This window comes from Hemitrygon akajei, chromosome 16, assembly GCF_048418815.1.
Source record: "Hemitrygon akajei chromosome 16, sHemAka1.3, whole genome shotgun sequence".
Classification (NCBI taxonomy): Eukaryota; Metazoa; Chordata; class Chondrichthyes; order Myliobatiformes; family Dasyatidae; genus Hemitrygon; species Hemitrygon akajei.
The window spans coordinates 46,367,477-46,391,502 of record NC_133139.1 but is presented as its reverse complement, the minus strand read 5'-3'; the positions used below and the strand labels follow the sequence as shown (position 1 = coordinate 46,391,502).

General features: G+C 44.3%; 2 protein-coding genes across 5 annotated transcripts in view; both read left to right on the top strand.

Annotated features, from left to right (window-relative positions):
- The window catches only part of LOC140740013 (procathepsin L-like), a 51,980-nt gene that overhangs the window by 14,055 nt on the left and 13,899 nt on the right, over positions 1 to 24,026 (top strand). For 3 of the 4 annotated variants that reach the window (XM_073068793.1, XM_073068794.1, XM_073068792.1), the window contains one exon: positions 22,036 to 22,158. The exons of the other annotated variant lie outside the window; for it this stretch is intronic. In XM_073068793.1, coding sequence (XP_072924894.1) covers positions 22,036 to 22,158 — 123 coding nt within the window. The remainder of the gene's footprint in view (positions 1 to 22,035; positions 22,159 to 24,026) is intronic. 4 annotated transcript variants of the gene reach the window in all.
- LOC140740012 (endogenous retrovirus group 3 member 1 Env polyprotein-like) lies at positions 3,293 to 11,307 on the top strand. The gene is made up of 2 exons (XM_073068791.1): positions 3,293 to 3,968; positions 8,862 to 11,307. The coding sequence occupies exon 2, from the start codon at positions 9,154 to 9,156 to the stop codon at positions 10,822 to 10,824; it is 1,671 nt and encodes a 556-aa protein (XP_072924892.1). The 5' UTR covers positions 3,293 to 3,968; positions 8,862 to 9,153; the 3' UTR covers positions 10,825 to 11,307.

Here is a 24,026-nt window from a genome sequence, read left to right as displayed (position 1 = left end):
AGAGATGCCAGACCTTCTAAAACATGGTTACAGCCAGTTTTTTTTTCAGGTGCCTTGCCGTCCGGCGTGGGCGATCATGCCTCTCCATCCATCACGGTCCCTGACCCTCCGGATTGTAGTTGTTGCCCCCCCCCGTTTCTGACCATGATGTTAATCCATCTCTCATTTTCATTCTGTCCGCCTCTGCTTCTTTTTCCTTCCAGCTTTCCAGTTTTAACTAAACGTTAGTATTATCAGATATTGCGGATTGGTCAAAATCTTTAGGCAGTAGTTGCTGATTGGATCGTTACATTCATTAACTCGCCCTTTGCAATTCTGGATCAAAACTTCGTAATCCCTTAAAGCAGTAACGGCAAAATGTTTTGTCAGCTATTTTACTTAATTTGGAGGTCTAAATAACACAATATCATATTCTGCGACATTAGCTAATTCTTCTAGTTTTCCTTTTGTAACCGACGACCTGCTGAGCATTGTATACAGTGTTTCTGCATCCTGCCTAAATGATACTTTTTCCCTATGCGTCGTCTAATCCCAGATTTTGTCAGTGTGGACACAATGTGCTCAGACAGAAGAATTGCTGCCCCACCATTTTTTCCAAGCATAACATTTCCCCGTCTGCCGTAAACATCCCCTTCTTTTGAATATCAGAATTGTTGCTGATGTTTAAATCTTATTTTATTGCTTCAACAATATTGATACTGTCACATGTTTTAAAATATCCACACAGTCTTACAGAAAATTTCGTTTTCCAGTCGAAACTTAAAATAGAAAGTTAACATTTTCTGTAGAGAGATGTCTGTACTTCCGCCAGCAGTTAGTGTTTGGAAAGCAGATTTCGCAACTCTTCCATTACCTGTTTCTGAAACACTGAGCTGATGCACTCAACAAATACAAATAAAGTTCTTGCTGTACCAACTCTGGCGTATTTACATATTTGGCCACACGTGCATGGACTTCTTGCACGGAATGCATAGAGGCATTATTTTTAATCGCGAAGATAATGTTATCCCGTTGAGCATATCATTTAGACTTCTGTCGCGCATCTCGTTTAACTCTTGCTTCACGTTCCTGTGGTGTTTCAGTTAATATGCGCAAAATTCTACATTTCTTCTGGCTGAGTAATTTGGTAACCGTGTCTCTATGAATTCTCTGGTTAAGATGTCATTTTAATTAATATAACTTCCATTCTTCCTGTTTTTCCACTACTTGTCCCCAACTTTCGCTTCCACACAAGTACAACATCACAGGATCTTGATAATGTAAAATTATCGCCAACTTTATTAGTTTTTTATGTGAAGACGATAGTTCAGTATCTACGAGTTACAAAAGCCACTCTACCTTATGTACAAGCTTTACAATTCAAAGCATTAACTCTTCCTTTGCTTTTCTTTTTGACGTTCTGAGGAAAATAAAATAACAATAATTATTATTTGAGAATACTAAAAATTATTATTTGAAAAGTTTAACGAAGTCAGAAAACATTTATAATAAAATAAAATGTTGACAAAATTTATGGAAACAAATGTTTTAACAATTTTATAATTAAAACAATTTCTTATTAGGTTTTTTTTTGAAAGATTACCCTAACAAGTCAGAATATAGAGTATTTCAGATCAAACAAAAACAAGCCACAACTCACAACACAAGGAACCTGTCAGGCAACTGACAGGCTCAGAGGCGAAATGGCGAAATAGTTTTGACTGGACAGCGTTAATGTTTATTACCAATGAGCTACCAAAAGTTCATTTATTACCAATGTATACTACATTGAAATTCTTATCCTAATAGCCACGGAACCGAGAAAGAAAAGAGCGGCAACGTGGTCAGCAATCCCAAAACTATCTCCCCCACACAGAATACTAACCAAAATAGACCAGGACTATTGATCCCCCAAATCCCCCCTCCCCCACACAGGATACTAACCAAAATAGACCAGGACTATCGATCCCCCAAATCCCCCCCCTCCCCCACACAGAATACTAACCAAAATAGACCAGGACTATCGACCCCCCAAATCCCCCCTCCCCCACACAGAATACTAACCAAAATAGACCAGGACTATTGACCCCCCAAATCCCCCCTCCCCCACACAGAATACTAACCAAAATAGACCAGGACTATCGATCCCCCAAATCCCCCCCCTCCCCCACACAGAATACTAACCAAAATAGACCAGGACTATCGACCCCCCAAATCCCCCCTCCCCCACACAGAATACTAACCAAAATAGACCAGGACTATTGACCCCCCAAATCCCCCCTCCCCCACACAGAATACTAACCAAAATAGACCAGGACTATCGATCCCCCAAATCCCCCCCCTCCCCCACACAGAATACTAACCAAAATAGACCAGGACTATCGACCCCCCAAATCCCCCCTCCCCCACACAGAATACTAACCAAAATAGACCAGGACTATTGACCCCCCAAATCCCCCCTCCCCCACACAGAATACTAACCAAAATAGACCAGGACTATCGATCCCCCAAATCCCCCCCTCCCCGACACAGAATACTAACCAAAATAGACCAGGACTATTGATCCCCCAAATCCCCCCTCCCCCACACAGAATACTAACCAAAATAGACCAGGACTATCGACCCCCCCAAATCCCCCCCCTCCCCCACACAGAATACTAACCAAAATAGACCAGGACTATCGATCCCCAAAATCCCCCCCTCCCCCACACAGAATACTAACCAAAATAGACCAGGACTATCGATCCCCCAAATCCCCCCCTCCCCCACACAGAATACTAACCAAAATAGACCAGGACTATCGATCCCCCCCCCCCCCCGAATCCCCCCCTCCCCCACACAGAATACTAACCAAAATAGACCAGGATTATCGATCCCCCAAATCCCCCCCCTCCCCCACACAGAATACTAACCAAAATAGACCAGGACTATCGATCCCCCCCCCCCCCCGAATCCCCCCCTCCCCCACACAGAATACTAACCAAAATAGACCAGGACTATCGATCCCCCCAAATCCCCCCTCCCCCACACAGAATACTAACCAAAATAGACCAGGACTATCGACCCCAAATCCTCCTCCCCCACACAAAATACAAACAAAAATAGTTTGGGAACATCAAATCCTAACTCCCCCTCCCCAAACAAAAAAAAACCAAACAAAAATGGACCAGGAACATTGATTCCCAAATCCCCCCTCCCCCACGTAAAATACAAACAAAAATAGATTGGGAACATAGAACCCTAAATTCCCCTTCTCCACACAAAAAGGCACATTTAATTACATGGTATTTCACAACTAGATTTCAAAATTGTAAGAAGAGAAAGGGTTAAGGTTAGACTGTGCTAAGATCTAAGCTTACAAAACATATGCTGACACATTGCTAAATAAGGATATAAGATTCTTGTAAAACTGTATAGGTACAATCTGTACCTTGTGGTAATCATGAAGAACTAAAAAGGAGTCATTAAGCTAGGAGCTGAGAGCGGAGGTGGATGAAACAGATGGAGATAAGCTGTACTCTTGTGGCTAACTCCAAGGCCGATGAGTGTTTGAAAACTTGGCAGACATGGCTCTGCGGATGGCTAACTCCAAGGACAGAGGATATGAGAAAATGTGTATGTGACCCCCGAAATGTACAAGCCTGTGGGGAGGGGGACTGTATAAAGGAAATGAAATGTAATGCTCTGGGCTCAATACTGCTGGAGCAGTTTTGGGTCCGACTCTGCAGACTCGTGAAAAATAAAGCTTTGCCGCTTTGCAGTTTGCTGAGACTCAGAGTGTAGGATTATTTCTGACAGCTGGGGGCTCGTCCGGGATCCCCACTCCGGTCGTGGAGGGCGAGAGGAAGGACATCGGAGAAGGTGCACCCTGCCGAGTTCGGCAGTCCCTGATTCCTTGCTCGTCGTCTGAAACGGCTTGAGCGAGTGAGATCCGGACAGCGCAAGGCGGCAAAGCAGGGAGGAAAGGAGACGGTTCTACGGCACACCGGGTAAATGAGACTAGCTAACTGAGATCTAGGTGGGTGTGACCGGGTAAAGTAGGTGTGACGACACCTAGAGTAAAAAGAACCGGGCCGGGAAGGGAATAATGGGAGGGGGAAGCTCAAAGGAAGAGGAGCCGGAGAGTTCGGGTTTGTTCCCGAAGGTACCTCCTGATAGCCCCCTCGGTAAAATGTTTGCAGGATGGGGATATGGACGAACAAAGGGAAAGCAGAAAAAGAGAATGGTAGAATATTGCAAATTATAGTCCAAACAGCCAATAAAAGGGTCCTCGGTATGGTGGCCACCATTTGGGTCAGATGAGGATTGGGTTAGACAGGCCTTAAACATATATGTAAACTCTAAACCAAATGTGAGAGAGGAAGAAAATGAGTATGCCTCTTGCTGGGTTCCCGGACCAGGAGACTCCGCAAGAAGTTTTAAACTAGAAACTAAAACTAAGGAGGAAGAGCCTCCTTGGGAAGTGTTGAATCATCTACCTCCCCCTTATGTTCCCCGGCCCCAGCAGCCCGAACAAGCTGCTAGTGCTCCGCATCCGGATGATCCGCAACGGCAGGCGGAAGAGGAGAGAGAGAAAGAAGAGGAGGAATGGGAGGAAGAAGAAGAGAAAAGAGATGAGGAGCGAAAAGAATGGATAGATAGAGACAGAAAGAGGGAAGAGGAAGGAAAGGATCCCCCGAGGTCCCGACTCCCTAAGATGAAGACCCGTTCGGGAGCAAAGAAAGGGTCACAGAGGAAAGAAGAGGGAGAAGCAAAATTATGTCCCCTCAGGGAGGTCCCGATGAGTGGACCAAATGGAGGAACGGGCTATGTAAATGTACCCCTGACTAGCACTGAAGTGAGGACCTTCAAGAAAGAAATGAAGAATCTATTGGAGGACCCGATGGGGCTGGCTGAACAGTTGGATCAATTCCTAGGACCCAACATATACACTTGGGACGAAATGTACTCCATTATGGGAACTCTCTTTTCCACCCAGGAAAGACAGATGATAAGACAGGCAGCAATAGTAATGTGGGAAAAGGAGAAGGGGAATGCCGGGGAACCTAAGTTTCCCCTGTTAAACCCGAACTGGGATAAGCAGACCGGAGAAGGTCAAGGAAACATGAGAGACATGAGGGAATTCCTGATAAAGGGAATAAGACAAGCGGTCCCCAAGGGTCATAACTTCACTAAGGCGTTCGGAAGCCACCAGAACCCCGATGAGACCCCAACTGACTTCCTGGATAGAATTCGGAAAAATATGCAACAATATGCGGGGGTAGACCCGGAGACAGAGGTGGGACAACAGCTAATTAGGGTAGAATTTGTATCGAAAGCCTGGCCAGACATTCGGAAGAAACTAGAGAAGATAGAGGACTGGAATTCAAAACCCTTGAGTGAATTACTGCGAGAAGCGCAGAAGGTGTTTGTAAGAAGAGACGAGGAGAAACAGAAAAAGACCGCTAGGATAATGGTTCAGACAGTACGGCAAGTAACCACAGAAAACAGGGAAAAGAGGGGAACGTGGTCAGACCGAGGCAATGGCCAAGAACCAGGAAGGAAAACGCGAAGGACTCTAAGATGCTTCCACTGTAACGAGGAAGGACATTTTAAACGGGAATGTCCTAAGTATCGGCGAGAGGTCAGGTCATATGCCATGATGGAGGACGAAGATTAGGGGGGTCGGGGGTTCCTACCCTTGGGGAGAAGAAACTATCGACAGGAACCCCTGGTAAATCTGAAATTAGGTCCCCAAGGGTCAGATACAACCTTTATGGTAGATTCGGGTGCTGAAAGATCCAGTGTAATCCAGATACCTCCCGGCGCCCGAACAGGAACAAGAGTAATGAAGGTATCCGGTATCGGAGGAAAAACGATACAAGTGCCCATTGTGGACAATGTGGAAGTCGGATATGAAGATAGGGCAACAAGGCAAGACCTTCTCCTGCTGCCCTCGGCAGGATTCAACCTATTAGGAAGGGACCTGCAAGTGCAACTGGGCATTGGAACAGTGCCGAACAATGGAGAAATAATAGTAAAATTATTCGCATTAAAAGAAGAGGACGACCAGAAAATAGAGCCCGAGGTGTGGTATAGAGAGGGAAATAGGGGAGGATTGAACATCAGCCCTCTACAGATCACCTTGCTACCGGACGGTCGCCCAGTAAGGAGGAAGCAGTATCCCATTGCGATGGAAGGAAGAAAAGGGCTGCAGCCGGTAATTGAAGGGCTGATCGCAGATGGACTGCTGGAAGAATGTATGTCGCCATATAATACCCCCATCCTCCCGGTGCGAAAGCCGGACGGGACTTATCGGATGGTACAAGACCTGCGGGGTCTAAATGCAGTAGTCCAGACCCGATACCCGGTAGTACCCAACCCGTACACCCTGATGAGTAAAATCTCCCCTGACCATGAATGGTTCAGTGTAATAGATCTAAAAGATGCTTTCTGGAGTTGCCCGCTAGAAGAAAGCAGTCGGGACATGTTTGCGTTTGAATGGGAAAATCCTACAACAGGGCGGAAAAGACAACTCAGATGGACGGTCCTGCCGCAAGGATTCACTGAGTCACCTAACCTATTCGGGCAGGTCTTGGAGCAAGTACTAGCGGAATTCCAATGTGCTCCAGAGAACCAACTGCTACAGTATGTGGATGATTTATTACTATCCGGGCCAACACAGAAAGGGGTGCAGGAAGATACCATCAGATTACTGAACTTCCTAGGGAAAAAGGGGCTACGGGTCTCCAAGAAAAAGTTACAATTCGTGGAAAAGGAAGTAAGGTATCTGGGACACCGGGTCAGTAAGGGACAGCGAAGCATTACCCCAGAAAGGATAGCTGGAATAACAGGGATGTCGCTACCTCGTACCAAGAAGGAGATACGACAGTTCCTGGGGTTAGTGGGGTATTGTCGAATCTGGATTGAGAATTATACTCCCCTGGTGAAATTTCTGTATGATAAACTCGGGCAAGATGAGCAAACAGTAAAATGGACAAAGGAAGAGGAGCAAAAATTCAACTATATCAAGGGGCAATTGATCCGTGCTCCGGTGTTAGTCTTGCCAGCCCTGGAAAAACCATTCCAGCTGTACGTCAACAATGCCGAAGGAATGGCCCAAGGGGTACTCACCCAACTAAGAGGAGGAAAGCGGCAACCCGTGGCTTTCCTGTCAAAAATGTTAGACCCGGTATCGCGTGGATGGCCCACCTGTATCCAAGCAGTGGCAGCGACAGCGATATTGGTAGAGGAAGCCCGGAAACTAACCTTTGGAGGGAAGATCACAGTGCATTCTCCCCACTCGGTCAGCACCCTACTAGCCCAGAAGGCACATCGGTGGCTCACTGACTCCCGCATTCTAAAGTACGAAACTATACTGATGACCGGAGAAGACCTAAACTTCGCAAAGGATTCCAGTTGCAACCCAGCCCAGTTCCTCTATGGAGGACTAGAAGAAAAGGAGTCAGAACACGACTGTATTGAATTGCTGGACTTGCAAACAAAGAGCCGGGAGGACTTACAGGAAGTTCCCCTGGGAGAAGGACAGGAATTGTATATAGATGGATCCTCACGATGTATTGATGGAGTACGGCACAGCGGATATGCCATCATTGACGGAGAGACTGAAAGAATAGTGGAGTCCGGGAGATTACCGGGAAACTGGTCGGCCCAGTCATGCGAATTATACGCACTCCAGAGGGCTCTGAGGATATTGGAGAAGAGGATCGGAACAATATACACTGACTCTAAGTACGCCTATGGGATAGTACATACCTTTGGGAAGATATGGAAAGAAAGAGGACTGATAACGGCCAGAGGAAAGGGACTGGCACACGAGCAAATGATAAGTATGACATTGGAAGCCCTGGCCCTACCAACTGAGATTGCGGTAGTACATGTACCCGGACACCAAAAAGGATCAACACCTGAAGCAGTAGGGAACCGTCTAGCCGATGGGGAGGCCAAACGAGCAGCCGTTGAAGACCCGATCCAACTCCTGACCTTGATACCAGTGAGGGAAGGACTTACTAAACAACCTATGTTTACCCAAATAGAGATTGATAGCATGAACCAACTAGGAGCCCGAAAAGACACTGATGGTAAATGGACGGTCCCGGATGGGAGACAGGTACTAAATAAGGAAGTAACCCGCAACATCCTCCAACAGTTGCACCATCAAACCCACTGGGGAGTACAGGCCATGTGCGACACAATTCTGAGGGACTATGTATGCAAAGGAATATACACACTGGCCCAGCAAGAGATAACTGGATGTCCGACGTGCCAGCGGATAAACAAGAAAGTGATGCGATCCACTCCAAGAGGTGGCCAGCCACTGGCCATGAGACCGTTCCATAGAGTCCAGATCGACTTTACCGAACTACCCTCAGTGCAGAGATGGAAGTACCTGTTAGTAATAGTGGATCATTTTACCCACTGGGTGGAAGCATACCCGACCACAAAGGCCGATGCGCCTACAGTAGCCCGAATACTACTAGAAAACATAATCCCCAGATATGGGATCATGGGGTCCATAGACTCGGACAGAGGGACACACTTTGCCTCCAAGACGCACCAGTTGATTTGTGATGCATTGAGTATCCAATGGAAATACCATACCCCGTGGCATCCCCAGAGTTCGGGACGGGTGGAAAGGATGAACAGTACCTTAAAGGCGCAATTGACCAAATTAATGCTAGAAACCAAGTTACCCTGGACTAAGTGTCTCCCCATCGCCCTGTTAAGAATCCGAACAGCACCCAGGAAGGATATAGGAATCTCCCCCTATGAAATGCTGTTTGGACTCCCGTATTGGAATAAGGTAGAAGGGTACCCCACGCTACAAGGGGGTGATATTTTTATAAGGAACTATTTACTGGCACTATCTCGTTCCTTTGCAGAACTGCGGAAGAAGGGTCTCTTGGCCCAGACTCCGCCGCTCGACTTTGCTTTACATCAGATCGTGCCTGGAGATTGGGTTCTGGTACGGACCTGGAAGCCGGAGAAGTTACAACCACAGTGGGAAGGCCCTTTCCAGGTCCTGTTAACCACCGAGGCGGCCGTACGAACAAAAGAGAAAGGGTGGACCCACGCATCCAGAATAAAGGGACCAGTTAAGCCTGAGGGACACACGGAGTGGACCTGTGTTCCCAGTGAAGAACCGTTGGTGGTGAAACTGAAAAGGCAACAAAAATGAACTCAATGTGGACTGTTACATTATTGACTGTAATATATTTAATTCTGTATGTGGGAAAAATAGAAGGGAAATGTGACAAGTGTAGGAACCGAGTTTTGGAGAAAGGAAAAGAACGACCCGGGGCCCTTGTGTCACATTCACATGTAAATGACCAATGTTATGGAAAAGAAAAAGAGGAATGTGAAGAGGGAGGAATAAAATATACCCTGAGAAAGAACAGGGGATACCCCGGTGGATCAGTGAGAGAAGAAAAAGGAGAAGGGAGAAGTTGGAGTGTACGAGAAAGTACATGCCCTGAGACAGAATGGATATGTGAAAGGAAAGAAAAAGGAAGGGCAGAGTTTGGTGGAGTCAGAGAAGAATGGGGAACCTATGGAAAAACAAGACCGGAAATGAAGGAAAACCTGTTTATAGACTTAGCAACTCGAATAGCTACAAGTTTAAATGTAAGTGACTGTTGGGTTTGTGGGGGACCCCACATGAGCGAGCAATGGCCATGGATAGGTGAGAGTTTGAGTGTGTGGGAGCTATTGGCTCATGATTGGGATAAGAAAAGGACTGGGAGGACGCAAGAATGGAAGTTAACAAACTATCCGGAAGGACAAGTATGTGTAGAAAGAAAAGGGAAGGTGAAAGTAGGAGAAAGCCCATGTCAGAGTATAAAGTTGGCTAAAACAAAAAATAATGCCACTTGGTGGCCCGAGGAGCCGACTTGGTACATAACTAAAGGGGCAAAGGACAATTGTACGGCTATGGGAAACAATTCGGGAATCTGGAATTGCAGTGGGCATAACCCGTACGAAGGAATTCCCAGTGTTTGGAAAGCCTGGCGGAAAGCAAGGAAAGGAGGATTTGTCCCAGAAGGTCTGTTCTGGATTTGTGGGAATCAGGCATACACCAAATTGCCGAAAGGATGGGGAGGAGTTTGTTTCTTAGGCCTTATAAGGCCAGAGTTCTTCCTCCTACCCCAGGATGAAGATAGGGAATTGGGAATCAAGTTATTTGACTCACTGAGAAGGGAGAAGCGGGAGATAAAGGTGGGAGAATGGGGCGACGAGTGGCCTCCAGCACGCATCATTGAATATTACGGACCAGCAACTTGGGCCCAGGATGGGTCATGGGGTTACCGAACCCCGGTATATATGTTAAATCGAATAATACGCCTACAAGCTGTAGTAGAGGTGATCACCAACCAAACCGCATTGGCTCTGGAATTGCTGGCTGAGCAGCAAAGCCAGATGAGAACAGCCATATACCAAAATCGATTAGCATTGGATTACCTATTGGCCTCCGAGGGAGGGGTCTGTGGAAAGTTCAATCTGACAAACTGTTGCCTAAAGATAAATGATAATGGAAAGGCAGTGTTGAAAATATCCGACAAAATTCGGAAGTTGGCCCATGTGCCAGTACAAACTTGGAGATCCTTAGGGAACCTGAGTTGGCTGGATAGTCTGCTGGGAGGAAGCTGGTGGCGAATAGCCCTGTTAATATTTGGCGGAATACTCATAATGATAATCATATTACCATGCTTAATACCCTGCTTGAGAGCATTAATAACGCGAGTAGTAGTACAGGTAATGCAGCCAGGGAACCCAGCTGACCCGGCTAAAATGCTGTTGCAACGAGGCAGAGAACTGGAAGAGTGGAATCCCTGGACAAATCCTTAGCACACTCTAAAAAGAAAAAGGGTGGAATTGTAAGAAGAGAAAGGGTTAAGGTTAGACTGTGCTAAGATCTAAGCTTACAAAACATATGCTGACACATTGCTAAATAAGGATATAAGATTCTTGTAAAACTGTATAGGTACAATCTGTACCTTGTGGTAATCATGAAGAACTAAAAAGGAGTCATTAAGCTAGGAGCTGAGAGCGGAGGTGGATGAAACAGATGGAGATAAGCTGTACTCTTGTGGCTAACTCCAAGGCCGATGAGTGTTTGAAAACTTGGCAGACATGGCTCTGCGGATGGCTAACTCCAAGGACAGAGGATATGAGAAAATGTGTATGTGACCCCCGAAATGTACAAGCCTGTGGGGAGGGGGACTGTATAAAGGAAATGAAATGTAATGCTCTGGGCTCAATACTGCTGGAGCAGTTTTGGGTCCGACTCTGCAGACTCGTGAAAAATAAAGCTTTGCCGCTTTGCAGTTTGCTGAGACTCAGAGTGTAGGATTATTTCTGACAAAAATCATATTAACGTTCCAGTTGTGCAGCAATAAAGGCTGTGTGGATGGGGGCAGTTCAGTTACTGTAAGGCTGCACACCCGCACAGCTTAGAGGGAACAGTGATTCAGATTATGTCTAACAGTGTTTTAATAGAGCACTTATCCAGTGTTTTAAGTACTGATGTGCCCCAAGACCCTTTAGGGGGGCAAGTGAAGCTTGTTCCCCTCATGAAAGGATATAATGCAACATAACCTAATACTCGATGGAGGAGGTCCAAGGTTCAGGAGAAGAACAACGGATACAGTGAGGAATGAGGCCAATAAGGGACAGCAGAACAAGGATGACAATTTCAGAATGGAGTCGTCACCAGACATGGAGCCAATATTATTCAGCAATAGAGGTGTGAGTCAGAAGGTGTTTGAGTGAACAGAAAGTTATAGAGGCAGCAGGACTGTTAAGTGACCAGGAGAACAATGATATTTTTCCTACTACTGCTTTATACTAAGACTCAAAAGAGAGTGCAGAAATTGCAGGGGTTCTCGCAGAGGTGTTAAAAACATCCTTAGCCATGGGCGAGTTGCTGGAGGATTGGAGGATAGCTAGTGCTGGTTAAGAAAAGCTCTGAGAATAAGTTGGGGAATTATAGGCCTGATGTAAGCAGTGGGTAGGTCATTGGAAGGGATCATAAGGGACTGGATATATAACTATTTGGATTAGACTGGGCCTGATTAGGGGTAGCCAACAGGGCTTTGTGTACAGGAGGTTGTGTCTAATAAAAATTGTAGGGTTTTGAGGTGGTTACCAGGAAAGTTGACTAAGGCAGGAGATGCTGTCTACATGGACTTTAACAAGACTTTTGACAAGGTTCCTCATGGGAGGCTGGTTAAGTAGGTTCATTCTCTTGGTATTCAGGATGAGAACATAAATTGAATTTGACAAAGGCTTCATGGGAGATAGTAGATACTTGCCTCTCTGACTGGAGGTCTGTGACTAGTGGTATGCCACAGGGATTGGTGCTGGGTGCATTGTTGTTTGCCAACTATATCAATGATCTGGATGATAATATGGTAAACTGGATCAGCAAATTGTAGTCTTACACCAAGATTGGGGGTGTAGTGGGCAGTGAGGAGGGCTATCAAAGCTTGCAGTGGGATCTGTATCAGCTGGAAGGTGGGCTGAAAACTGGCAGACAAGTGTGTATGACTTCACACTTTGGATTGAACTCCATCTGTCACTTGTAGCTCAGCTCTGCATCCTATCAATGTCCTTTTGTAACCTATGACAGCCTTCTACACTATCCACAACACCACCACCCTTTGTGTCATCTGCAAACTTACTAACCTATCCTTCCACTCCTTCATCTAAGTCATGTATACAAATCAGAAAGAGCAGGGATTCCAGAAGAGATCCCTGTAGAACACCACCAGGCAGAATATGCTCCATTTAATACCACCTCTGCCTCTGTGGGGAAGCCAATTCCAAAGGTGATTATTGATTTCAGGAGGAGGAAACTAAAAGTCCATGAGCCTGTCCTCATCGAAAGATCTGAGTGGACGAAGTCAACAACTTTAAATTCCTCAGTGTTTGTCATGGTCTGCTCTGTGAAGTCCGCATTCCTGTTCCTTATTCCAGGTTTTCCGGTTTTCCCTTGTTCTGTTGGGTGCTCTAATTGAAGCACCTGATTCTCCTTTTGGGCTGGCTACATAAATAGCTCCTGGGTTCAGCTTCATTTGCTAGCAGGTTGATCGTAAATGAATATTTAAATAATAAATGGGGATCTTATCTGAAGATTTTTACTGATGGCTCAGTGGACCCAGAGAGCAGTAAAGCAGGATTTGGGATGTACATTTCTCAACTTGGAGTTGGGATTGGTCACTGGGTTTCAGATGGTGTTTCTGTCTTTGCAACAGAATTATTAGCAATCCTCTGGGCCTCATGGTGGATAGAAGACTCTTGACCATGCAGGGTTGTCATCTGTTCGGATTCTGCTGCTGCCTTAGAGGCTATAAAAGGGAATACATCAAAAGCTCATCCTGATAGTGTTATTGAGATTCTCTTAGTTTTGTTTAGAGTATGGAAGATGGGTTGTGAAGTCAGATTTACATGGATACCTGGGCATGCTGGGGTGGAGGGAAACCAAAATGTGGATGGCATTGCAAAGTCTTCCTTACAGAGCGGGCAAGTAGGAATTAGAATACCCCTAGGCAGAGCAGAATTGAGAAGTAGGATTAAAAAAAGCACAGACAAGAAATGGCAAGTGGATTGGAAAAATGCATTAAAGGGAAGGCATTTCTTTTCTAGTCGCCCTCTAGTTAAAAAGGTCTCAGACTGTTACTCTTTACATCATAGAGATATGGTGAAATTAACAAGATTTAGGTTGGGGCATTGTGGGCTAAACTAATACTTAAAGATAATAGGAAGACATCCAACTGGATTATGTGACTGTGGTAGTCCAGAGACAGTTCAGCATGTTTTGCTGAGTTGTAATCGATATAAAATTGAAAGAAGAATATTGCTCACGAGGCTGTCTGACTTAAATGTATTTTGTTTTTCTATTAAATCTTTGTTTGGCCACCAAGAGAATCGCCATCTGATTGAAGAGTTTATTATTCAGTTTCTACGTGCGACTAGCTTATATTTGAGAATTTGAGTTTCTTGAAATTCTGTAATCAATTGTACATCCTGCAGAAGGCAGTAATACATCTAGATGCGTCTAAACTGCTGGAAATAGAAGAAGATGAAGCTTCATTTGTTTGGCATGGGGCTCACCTGATGGTTGAGGCTGGTTGCACCCAGAACTGGGCAAGGGTTGGCCAGTGCATGCTTGTGTTTCTGGTTCTGGTGCAGGTTAGCAGGAAGGCTGAGCAAGCTGCTGAACAGCTGACTTTGGTGAGGCAACTGGGGAGAAATGGATGGTTGTGACGGGAGAATTAAAGGAAATGAGGAGATAGTGAGGGGATGGATGAATGAAAACTGAGACAAAGGGAGTGAAAGAATAAGAAATGACAGTGGAGAGTGCTCTGAAAGTGAGGAAGATGAACAAGTTCAGAGAGAAGGTGTTGTCATAATAAGGTTTAATGAGAAGGCTCAAGGGAAACATGAAGAAAATTAACCCATTTGTGCTAACAACAACACTGGTAAATAAAATAGGGGAAAAAGTATTTGCAAAAGTCCTTAAAGATGGCAACCTATTGGTAAGATGTGCGAATGAGGAACAGCTTGAAAAAGCACTCAAATTAAGAGAGATAGGAAAATGTAAGGTGGAATACACAGGGAGGGTGGGAGCATGAAATGGTGGTGGATGTAAAGGAGTGATCATGGGGGTACCAATGAGTATAAATATAGAGGAGTTGAAGAGGAATATCAAAGGAGGGAAAGTAATGAATGTTGAAAGACTGAAAACAATGAAGGAGGGAGTGAAAAAGGAAAGTGAAACAGTATTGATTGAATTTGAAGAAGAAAGAATGCCAAGGAAAGTGTTCCTGGGTTTCATGAGTTACCCAGTAAGGGTAAATGTGCCAAAGCCATTGAGGTGCTATAATTGTCAAAGGTTTGGACACATAGGTAAAAACTGTAAAAGGCAGAGGAGATGTGCTAGATGTGGGGATGATCATGAATATGGAAAGTGTGGAATAGGAGTGCAACCAAAATGCTGTAATTGTGGAGGAGCTCATAATGTGGCATTAATGGGTGTGAGGTTATGAGACGGGAGAATAAAATTCAAGAAATAAGAGTGAAAAGAAGGGTCGCTTATGCAGAAGCTGTAAGAATGTCAAGAGAACAGAATAATGCTCCTAATGAACAGGGAGCAATAGGGATGCGAGAGATGCAACAAAGAACAAATGACAGGATTTATGTTGACATAACGGCTCTAGTAACATTTATTGCAGGAGTGATTAATAGTACGGCTGAGGTAAAGTCAAAAAGTGACAGAATTCAGCTGGTGGTCAAAGCAGCAGTAAACCATTTAGGGTTAGTAGGACTGACATGGGAAGAAGTGAGGGAGAACCTCAATAATCAGTCAAGCCAGGAAGTGTCATGGGTTGGTTAATACTCATTATGGTGACTCTTTTGCAATGGAATGCAAGGAGCTTGCTGGCCAATGGCCAGGAATTCAAGCACTTTATTAAAGAAATGGTTGTAAAACCGGATGTAGTGTGTATCCAGGAAACTTGGTTGAAACCAACTTTAGACTTTGTGGTATATGGATATACAATGATAAGGAAAGATAGAAATCTAGGGGGAGGAGGAGGTTGTGCTATGTTAATCAAGCAAGGTATACTGTATAGAGTACTGGAAAAAGGAGACGATCAGGAATACATAGTGATGGAAGTGTGGGAGAGAAGGGAGGGAGTGGTTATAATTAACTACTATAATCCATGTAAAAGGTTGGATTTTGACAGCCTACTAAGGATACAAGGACAAATCAGACATAAAGTAGTGTGGTGTGCAGATTTCAATGCTCACAGCACAATATGGGGGGATTCATATACAAATTCAAATGGAAAAGTAATTGAAGATTTGATGGAAGAAAGGATTTGGTGTGTATGAATGATGGTAGAGGAACAAGGATAAACATATCAACAGGAACTGAGTCAGTATTAGATGTTACATTAGTGTCTAATACCTTGGCTGGAGTTAGTAACTGGGGAGTTTGGACTGCTTCAACAGTAGGCAGCGATCACTATTCAGTTTCATGTTCAGTGGGTGAAAGAGTTGAAATAAGACCAGGTGGGGGAGTCCCAAAGTGGGTGTTTGGAAAAGCAGATTGGGGTAAGTTCCAGAAGTTGAATGAAGAAGCATTGACAAAGATTGACATTTCTGGAAGTATAGATGAATTAAACAGTCAGGTGACTTCAGCAATTATTATGGCAGCAGAAGGATCTATACCCAGGAGTCAAAATAGAGTGAATAGAAAACTGGTTCCGTGGTGGACAGAGGAATGTTGTCAGGCTGTAAAAAACAGAAATAGAGCATTCAGACTAGTTAAAAGAACCCATAATATGCAGCATTTGATTCAATATAAGAAGGCATAGGCAGTGGTGAGAAGAACTATACGTCAAGCTAAAAGGGCAATTTGGAGGAGTTTCTGCAACAAAATAGGAAGAACAACACCTGTGGGAGAGGTATGGGGAATGATTAAGAGGATGGGGGGAGATAGAAGGGATTGGGAGTATCCAGTAATGATATCTGAGGAGGAAACAGCAGTCTCCAGCAGGGATAAGGCTGAGATCATGGCCAAGTCGTTTGTATAGATACACAGTTTAGAAAATTTGTCTGAAGAAGGGAGAAGGGAAAGAACAATGAGTCAATACCCAGGTGTGTTAAACAGGAGGGAAGAAACTGATGATATAATTGATGATCCATTTACTTTGGCAGAAATGGTGAGAGCAATAAAGAGATCGAGACCAACCTCCCCAGGGAAAGATCTAATATGCTATGTTATGCTAAAATAATCTAGGAGAAGGAGCGCTCTTGAAGTTACTGCATCTTTACAACAGAGTGTGGGAGGAGGGAAGATTACCAAGTGCATGGAAAGAAGCAGTAGTAATTCCAATAAGGAAACCCGGCAAGGATCCGTCAAAACCCACTAGCTACAGACCAATAGCATTAACATCAAATATATGCAAGATAATGGAAAGGATGATAACAGAAAGGTTATCGTATGAGCTTGAAAAGAGGAGAATGCTGGCAAGTTATCAGAGTGGTTTTAGGAAGGGAAGGAACTCCATGGACTCAGTGATAAGGTTAGACACTGAAATAAGGAAGGCCCAGGCAAATAAAGAGTCAGTAGTTGCAGTGTTTTTTGACATAGAAAAAGCCTATGACATGATGTGGAAGGAAGGATTGATAATTAAACTGCACAAGATGCAGGTTGGGGGGAGAGTTTTTAATTGGATTAAAGATTTTTTGTTTGGTAGGAAAATTCAAGTTTGGATTGGGTTGGAGTTATCAAATCAGTACATAGTGGGAAATGGCACACCTCAGGGTAGTGTGATTAGCCCGTTACTTTTCATCATAATGATCAATGATGTCTTCATAAAGGTACCAGTGGATATAGGTAGGTCACTGTTTGCGGATGATGGGGCCTTGTGGAAAAGAGGCAGGAACATGGAGCATATAATCAGGAAGATACAAGGAGGAATTGATGAAGTGGTGGAGTGGGGTTATGCTTGGGGATGCAGATTTTCTGTAGAAAAAACTCAAACTGTATGTTTCACCAGGAAAAGAATTGAGGTAGGGAAGAAGTTAAGGATGTATGGGATAGAATTAGAAAGGGTTGGGTCATTTACATTTCTGGGAGTTATATTTGATTCACGATTAACATGGGCAGACCATATCAGGAAAGTTGAGGAGAAATGTAGAAAAGTAATAAATGTGATGAGATGTTTGACTGGTAGGGAATGGGAAGCAAGTTGTTCAGCATTAAAGAGAATGTATGTGGCTTTAGCAAGATCTGTGTTGGTCTATTGAAATGCAACATATGGATCAGCAGCTAGGTCTCTTATAAGGAAACTGGATGTGATTCAGGCTCAGGTTTTTGGAATGTTCAGTGGAGCTTTTAAAACATCACCAATATCAGCCCTACAGGTAGAATTGGGATTAATGCCTTTGAAACTAAGAAGGAAGCAATTGATGGAAACTACTGGGCTAATTTGCAGGGGCACAATGATTCTCACCCTGCTAAAGGAGTGTTACAGGAGTGTTGGGAGAATGGGAAGTTTCAGAGGGATAACCTTAGTCAGGTAGGGAATGATATTGCTAAAGAATGTGGAGTGTTTGATCTAAGGGCAAGTCCTTCAGTAGTTTATCTGGTTGTAGCTCCATGGAAGCTGGTATGGCCTGATGTAGACTGGCATTTGTTAGAGGTAAGAAGGAAAGGAAAATATAAAACTGATTTGGTAAGTGCATTTAACTATCATGTGATGGAAAAGTATAGTGATTATACTCAGATTTATACGGATGGTGCTAAGGAACCTGAGACAGGAGTGACAGGGTTTGGGGTGGCTATACCAGCAAAAGCAATTGCAAACAGTAGAAGAACATTTGATAAGTTAGCGGTGTATACAGCGGAGATGTTGGCAGTGTTGTGTTGCGATGGGTGGAGAAAGCTAGACGAGTCAAAGTGTTGATATGCTCAGATTCATCCTCAGTTCTAGCAAGTTTAAAGTCTTTTCACTCAAACAGCCGGCAAGATGTACTTTATGAAGTCCTTCAGTCAGTCACAAGAGTTGCAAATCAGGGAGGTCAGGTTAAATTTCTATGGGTTCCAGCTCATGTAGGGGTGAAGGGGAATGAGAGGATGGATGAGTTGGCAAAGAGGACGTTAAAGAAAGAAAATATAGAAATGCACATTAGTATCAGCAAAGCAGAGGCTAAGTGTATAATCTGGGAAAGAATTATCCAAATGTGGCAAGAAAAATGGGGCAGGGAGGGGAAAGGGAGGCATTTATATCAAATACAAAAAAGTGTTGCAGGTAATAGGGTAGGCAGTGGATACCGAAGCGAGGAAACTGTGTGGACTAGGTTAAGGCTGGGGCACTGTGCACTAAACCAAACATTGAAATTGATAGGGAAACACCAGACAGGATTGTGTGAGGAATGTCAGGAAGAGGAGTCAGTAGAACATGTAGTTCTGAGTTGCAGGAAGTATGGGATACAGAGAGAGATGATAAGAATTAATCTAAGGGAACTGGGGGAAGAAAGGATAAGGTGTAGGTGTGTGTGTGTAGAGATTTAGAGTATGAGTCTATCGTCTGATCTACTCTCCGGAGCAGAAGGTGGCAGTAATGCATCATTAAGCTGGGTGCCAACCGCTGTAAAACAAGAAGAAGAACTTCATTTGCTGAACTGTTCCCTTCCCTTCCCTTCCCCTTTCACCTAAAGCCTTTGCCTGACGCCTTGCCTGCAACTTTGCCTGCATCCCTGCCTGTATCGCTGTCAAGTTCTACCACCGGATCAAGACTGGAGCCTTGCTGTGTTTAGATAAGGAACTGTCTATTGTTGTTTGGAACCATCTCTGTGACCATGCCTTTGCTAGGTAGGTCCGGCTGTTTGCCGCTACCTTGTGTTGGGAACCATCTCTGTGTCCATGCCTTCGCTAGGTAGGTCCGGCTGTTTGCCACTACCTTGATTTGGGAACCATCTTTGTGTCCATGCCTTCGCTAGGTAGGTCCGGCTGTTTGCCATTACCTTGTGTTGGGAACCATCTCTGTGTCCATGCCTTCACTAGGTAGGTCCGGCTGTTTGCCACTACCTTGATTTGGGAACCATCTCTGTGTCCATGCCTTCGCTAGGTAGGTCCGGCCGTTTGCCACTACCTTGATTTGGGAACCATCTCTGTGTCCATGCCTTCGCTAGGTAGGTCCGGCCGTTTGCCACTACCTTGATTTGGGAACCATCTCTGTGTCCATGCCTTCGCTAGGTAGGTCCGGCCGTTTGCCACTACCTTGATTTGGGAACCATCTCTGTGTCCATGCCTTCGCTAGGTAGGTCCGGCTGTTTGCCATTACTTTGTGTTGGGAACCATCTTTGTGTCCATGCCTTCGCTAGGTAGGTCCGGCTGTTTGCCACTACCTTGTGTTGGGAACCATCTTTGTGTCCATGCCTTCGCTAGGTAGGTCCGGCTGTTTGCCACTACCTTGATTTGGGAACCATCTCTGTGTCCATGCCTTCGCTAGGTAGGTCCAGCTATTTTCCACTACATTGTGTTGAGAACCGTCTCTCTGTGTTCTGTGTATGAGTCCTGGCCCTATGTCCTGCTCCCTAGGAGGGGTCCTGACTCTGTGTTCCATGTCCTTGTGTTCCTGTTCTCTCAAGACCAAGGCTCCGTGTTCCTGTTATCTCAAAACTAGGGCTCCATGTTTAGGTGTCCCAAGTTTGAGTCAAGGCTTTGGGTTCTTGTCCTGTCCATGTGCCTCGTCCTGTGCAGGAGTTCCACGTCTAGTCCTGCAGCCAAGCCTCGAAGAACCCAAGCCACGTGCAGTCCTGTAGCCACGTCATGTCCTCGCCTAGTTCCGGGGTCCGAGCCCGAGTCAATACCCAGGTTCTGGGTCCTTGTCCAGTCTCTGGCTCGGAGTCCAAGGCCAGGATCCTAGTTTCCAGTTCCTTGTCCTGTATCTTGCATTTGGGTCCGTTCCCAGTGCCCCTGTTATGACAGAGTTATCACTTCAGAAGATCTGTCCTGGGTCCAGCATGTAAGTGCCATTACGAAGAAAGCATGGCAACGCCTCTACTTCCTTAGGAATTTGTGAAGATTCAGCATGTCACCTAAAACTAAAAAACTTCTATAAATGGAAACAACAATGCCTTTGTATGGAAGAGACTACAAAAAGTAGTGAATACTGTTCAGTCCATCACGGGTAAAGCCCTCCCCACCACTGAGCACATCTACATGGAGCACTGTTACAGAAAATCAACATCTATCATCCAGGTCATGCTCACTTCTTGCAGTTGCACCCATCACTGAACTGTTCCTGCAACCTCACATTCACAGCCTTCTCATATTCTCAATATTTACTGTTTGTTTATTTCTTTAATTATGCATTTATGTTTTTCTCAACTCAGGCTGATAAAACCTGAGGTATGGGCATAGCTAAGCATACTCATTGCTAGGAACTTTGGGACTATTGTAGTGGTGTTTAGTTCTGTGGCTCTCTGAAGATTTACATGCATACATATTGCTGTGTATCCCTAATTGTTTAATACTATTAGTAATATTTTCTCTTTCTTGTATTTGCTCTGTTGGTTTTTTTGAACATTGGTTGTTGTCTGCCCTGTTGGCTGTGGTCTCTTATTGATTTTATTGTGTTTCTTGTATTTACTGTGATTGCCCACAAGAAAATGAATCTCAGTGTTGGTGACTTAAATTTACTTGATAATAAATTTATCTTGAACTTTTAAACTTGAAAATCCACTCAGCCATTTTCCCTAGATTCCCTCCTGACTTTCTGAATGAGCTTACCATGGGAACCTTGTCAAACACCTTACTAGAATCCACATACGGCACATGCACCAATCTACCTTCATCAATTTGTTTTGTCACTATGTGGCATTTAGCACAGTTCTCTCTGCATGTTAATTTAGAAAGTTAAGACACATTCATCATTCATTTCTTGGAATGTTCTATGTGGAGAATCGCAGATCTTAGCCAAAGCTGGACAAGTGTACAACAAGCCAGATATTCTGGTTTGTTCACTTACTGCTTGATAGTGGGAGCTAGGTGGTAACAGAGCGCTCATTCAGAGAGTCTTCCTTCCGAATATCACTCCTATGATGGCTCTACTTCCTTCCAGCAACCAGGAAGAATGATGCATTGAGGAACTGCAGATTCCCACTGGTACCCACAGAGTTTGGCTTCTATTATGGTTGGTGGAGCGAAGTCCTTTAGTGTACGCTGGCAGTAATATTTATCCAACAGTAGATTGGTACACAACAGTTCAAGAGTACACAATTGTTCTGCACAGAAGACAGCAGAGGATCATTGTGGATGACGTTTAAGGCTATTACCTTGGTGTCCATCCTCCATTGTCATTATTAATGTGTGCTATCCCCTAATACAGAACTTCAGAGATATAGTGGGAATGGATAAATGGGAATATTGACATGAGATTTGGAATCTCTCCATTCCTATTTGATTAGGCTGGTGGAGTAATAACAGGTCTTTGACACAATGATAAAATAAAATAACTTTTAGTGTAATGTTGCTTTTAGGAAAATATAAATTACAGAAGAATGGTTTGGGAGAAGAACATGAGATACATTGAACAACATAACCTGGAGCATTCAATGGGGAAGCATTCATTCACTGTGGGGATGAACCAGTTTGGCGATCTGGTACGTACAAAGTGGAAATGAGGGATGCCAACTTCCAAAAATATTACCAATTGATCAAATGTGGTGGTACATCATAGAACAAACGTGAAGTGTACCAAATGTTCATTTTGTTCTGACAAACAATCAAGAATATTGACAGTTACTCTTTTCACAGATGTTGGCCAATCAGTTGAGTTTTTCCAGTGCTTCTGTTTTTAAGTCTATTTTCTTTAATTTGAATACCTAACTGCCCAACATTGTTGGAGCTAAACACCATACATAAAATTATTCCAGTATAAAGTACTGAGAAGTTCACACACTTTGCCCTTAGGAATATTACATTTGCTTCCTAGAGGTTTTGGGAGTTTAAGATTCCATATAAATTCCAGCAGTGTAAGTGGTTAAAAAACTAAAAGGGATGTGAAAGAATAAGGTGCAGGGCACTTTTGCCCTGTTCAAACTCAATATAGTTCACTTGATACCTGTAGTTGTGTTTCTGGTCACCTCAAGGATAATACACTCAACATGAAAACCAAAATCAAGCAATCCAGCAAGCCAAATATTTTTGTCCATTTATTCAAGGTCAAATCCATTTAATAATTCTCCAGTTTGCTTGCGTGTTCCCTTTGGCTCCTGATTCCCAGTGGCTCCACCTCACCATCTCAACACCGAACCAGAGCTAACTGGTAGATGAAAGCTCCCTTAGCACAGTTGTGCAGAGTGACCCGGAGCAGCTTTGGGCCTGGATGCACTGTATTCTGATGGCATGGTCAGATGCCGGGCTGTGTCAATGTGTGCTGGTCGACCGTCGGGAAAGCATCACGACCAGTGGTGGGATGCAGCAGTTCTGTCATGAGCCCTGTGGCTTGCCATAGAGCATTGAGCTTCTAGGGTTTTGGAGCACCTGTATTTACACATCAATATCTTAACTAGAGTTGTTAAGCCCTTGTTCCTTTTGTTGTGGCTGACATGTTTCCCACATTCTATGATTATTTAAGGGTATGTGAGGAGCAAGAGGATAAGACGTGAAAGAATAGGACCTTATCAAATGTGACAGTGGGAAAGTGTGTATGGAACCGGAGGAAATAGTAGAGGTACTTAATGAATACTTTACTTCAGTATTCACAGTGGAAAAGGATCTTGGTGATTGTAGTGATGACTTGCAGAGGACTGAAAAGCTTGAGCATGTAGATATTAAGAAAGAGGATGTACTGGAGCTTCTGGAAAGCATCAAGTTGGATAAGTCCCTGGGACCAGACAAAATGTACCCCAGGCTACTGTGGGAGGTGAGGGAGGAGATTGTTGAGCCTCTGGTGATGATCTTTGAGTCATCAATGGGGACAGGAGAGGTTGCGGAAGATTGGAGGGTTGCGGATGTTGTTCCTTTATTCAAGAAAGGGAGTAGAGATAGCCCAGGAAATTATAGACCAGTGAGTCTTATTCAGTGGTTGGTAAGTTGATGGAGAAGATCCTGAGAGGCAGTATTTATGAACATTTAGAGAGGTATAAAATGATTAGGAATAGTCAGCATGGCTTTGTCAAGGGCAGGTCATGCCTTACGAACCTGATTGAATTTTTTGAGGATGTGACTAAACAGATTGATGAAGGAAGAGCAGTAGATGTAGTGTATATGGATTTCAGCAAGGCATTTGATAAGGTACCCCATGCAAGGCTTATTGAGAAAGTAAGGAAGCATTGCTTTGTGGATCCAAAACTGGCTTGCCCACAGAAAGCAAAGAGTGGTTGTAGACTGGTCATATTCTGTATGGAGGTCAGTGACCAGTGGTGTGCCTCAGGGGTTTGTTCTGGGACCCTTACTCTTCGTGAGTTTTATAAATGACCTGGATGAGGAAGTGGAGGGATGGATTAGTAAGTTTGTTGATGACACA

Bases quoted from the DNA above. Each gene is read 5' to 3' on its own strand.
- LOC140740012 (XM_073068791.1), top strand. From the start codon at position 9,154: ATGAACTCAATGTGGACTGTTACATTATTGACTGTAATATATTTAATT.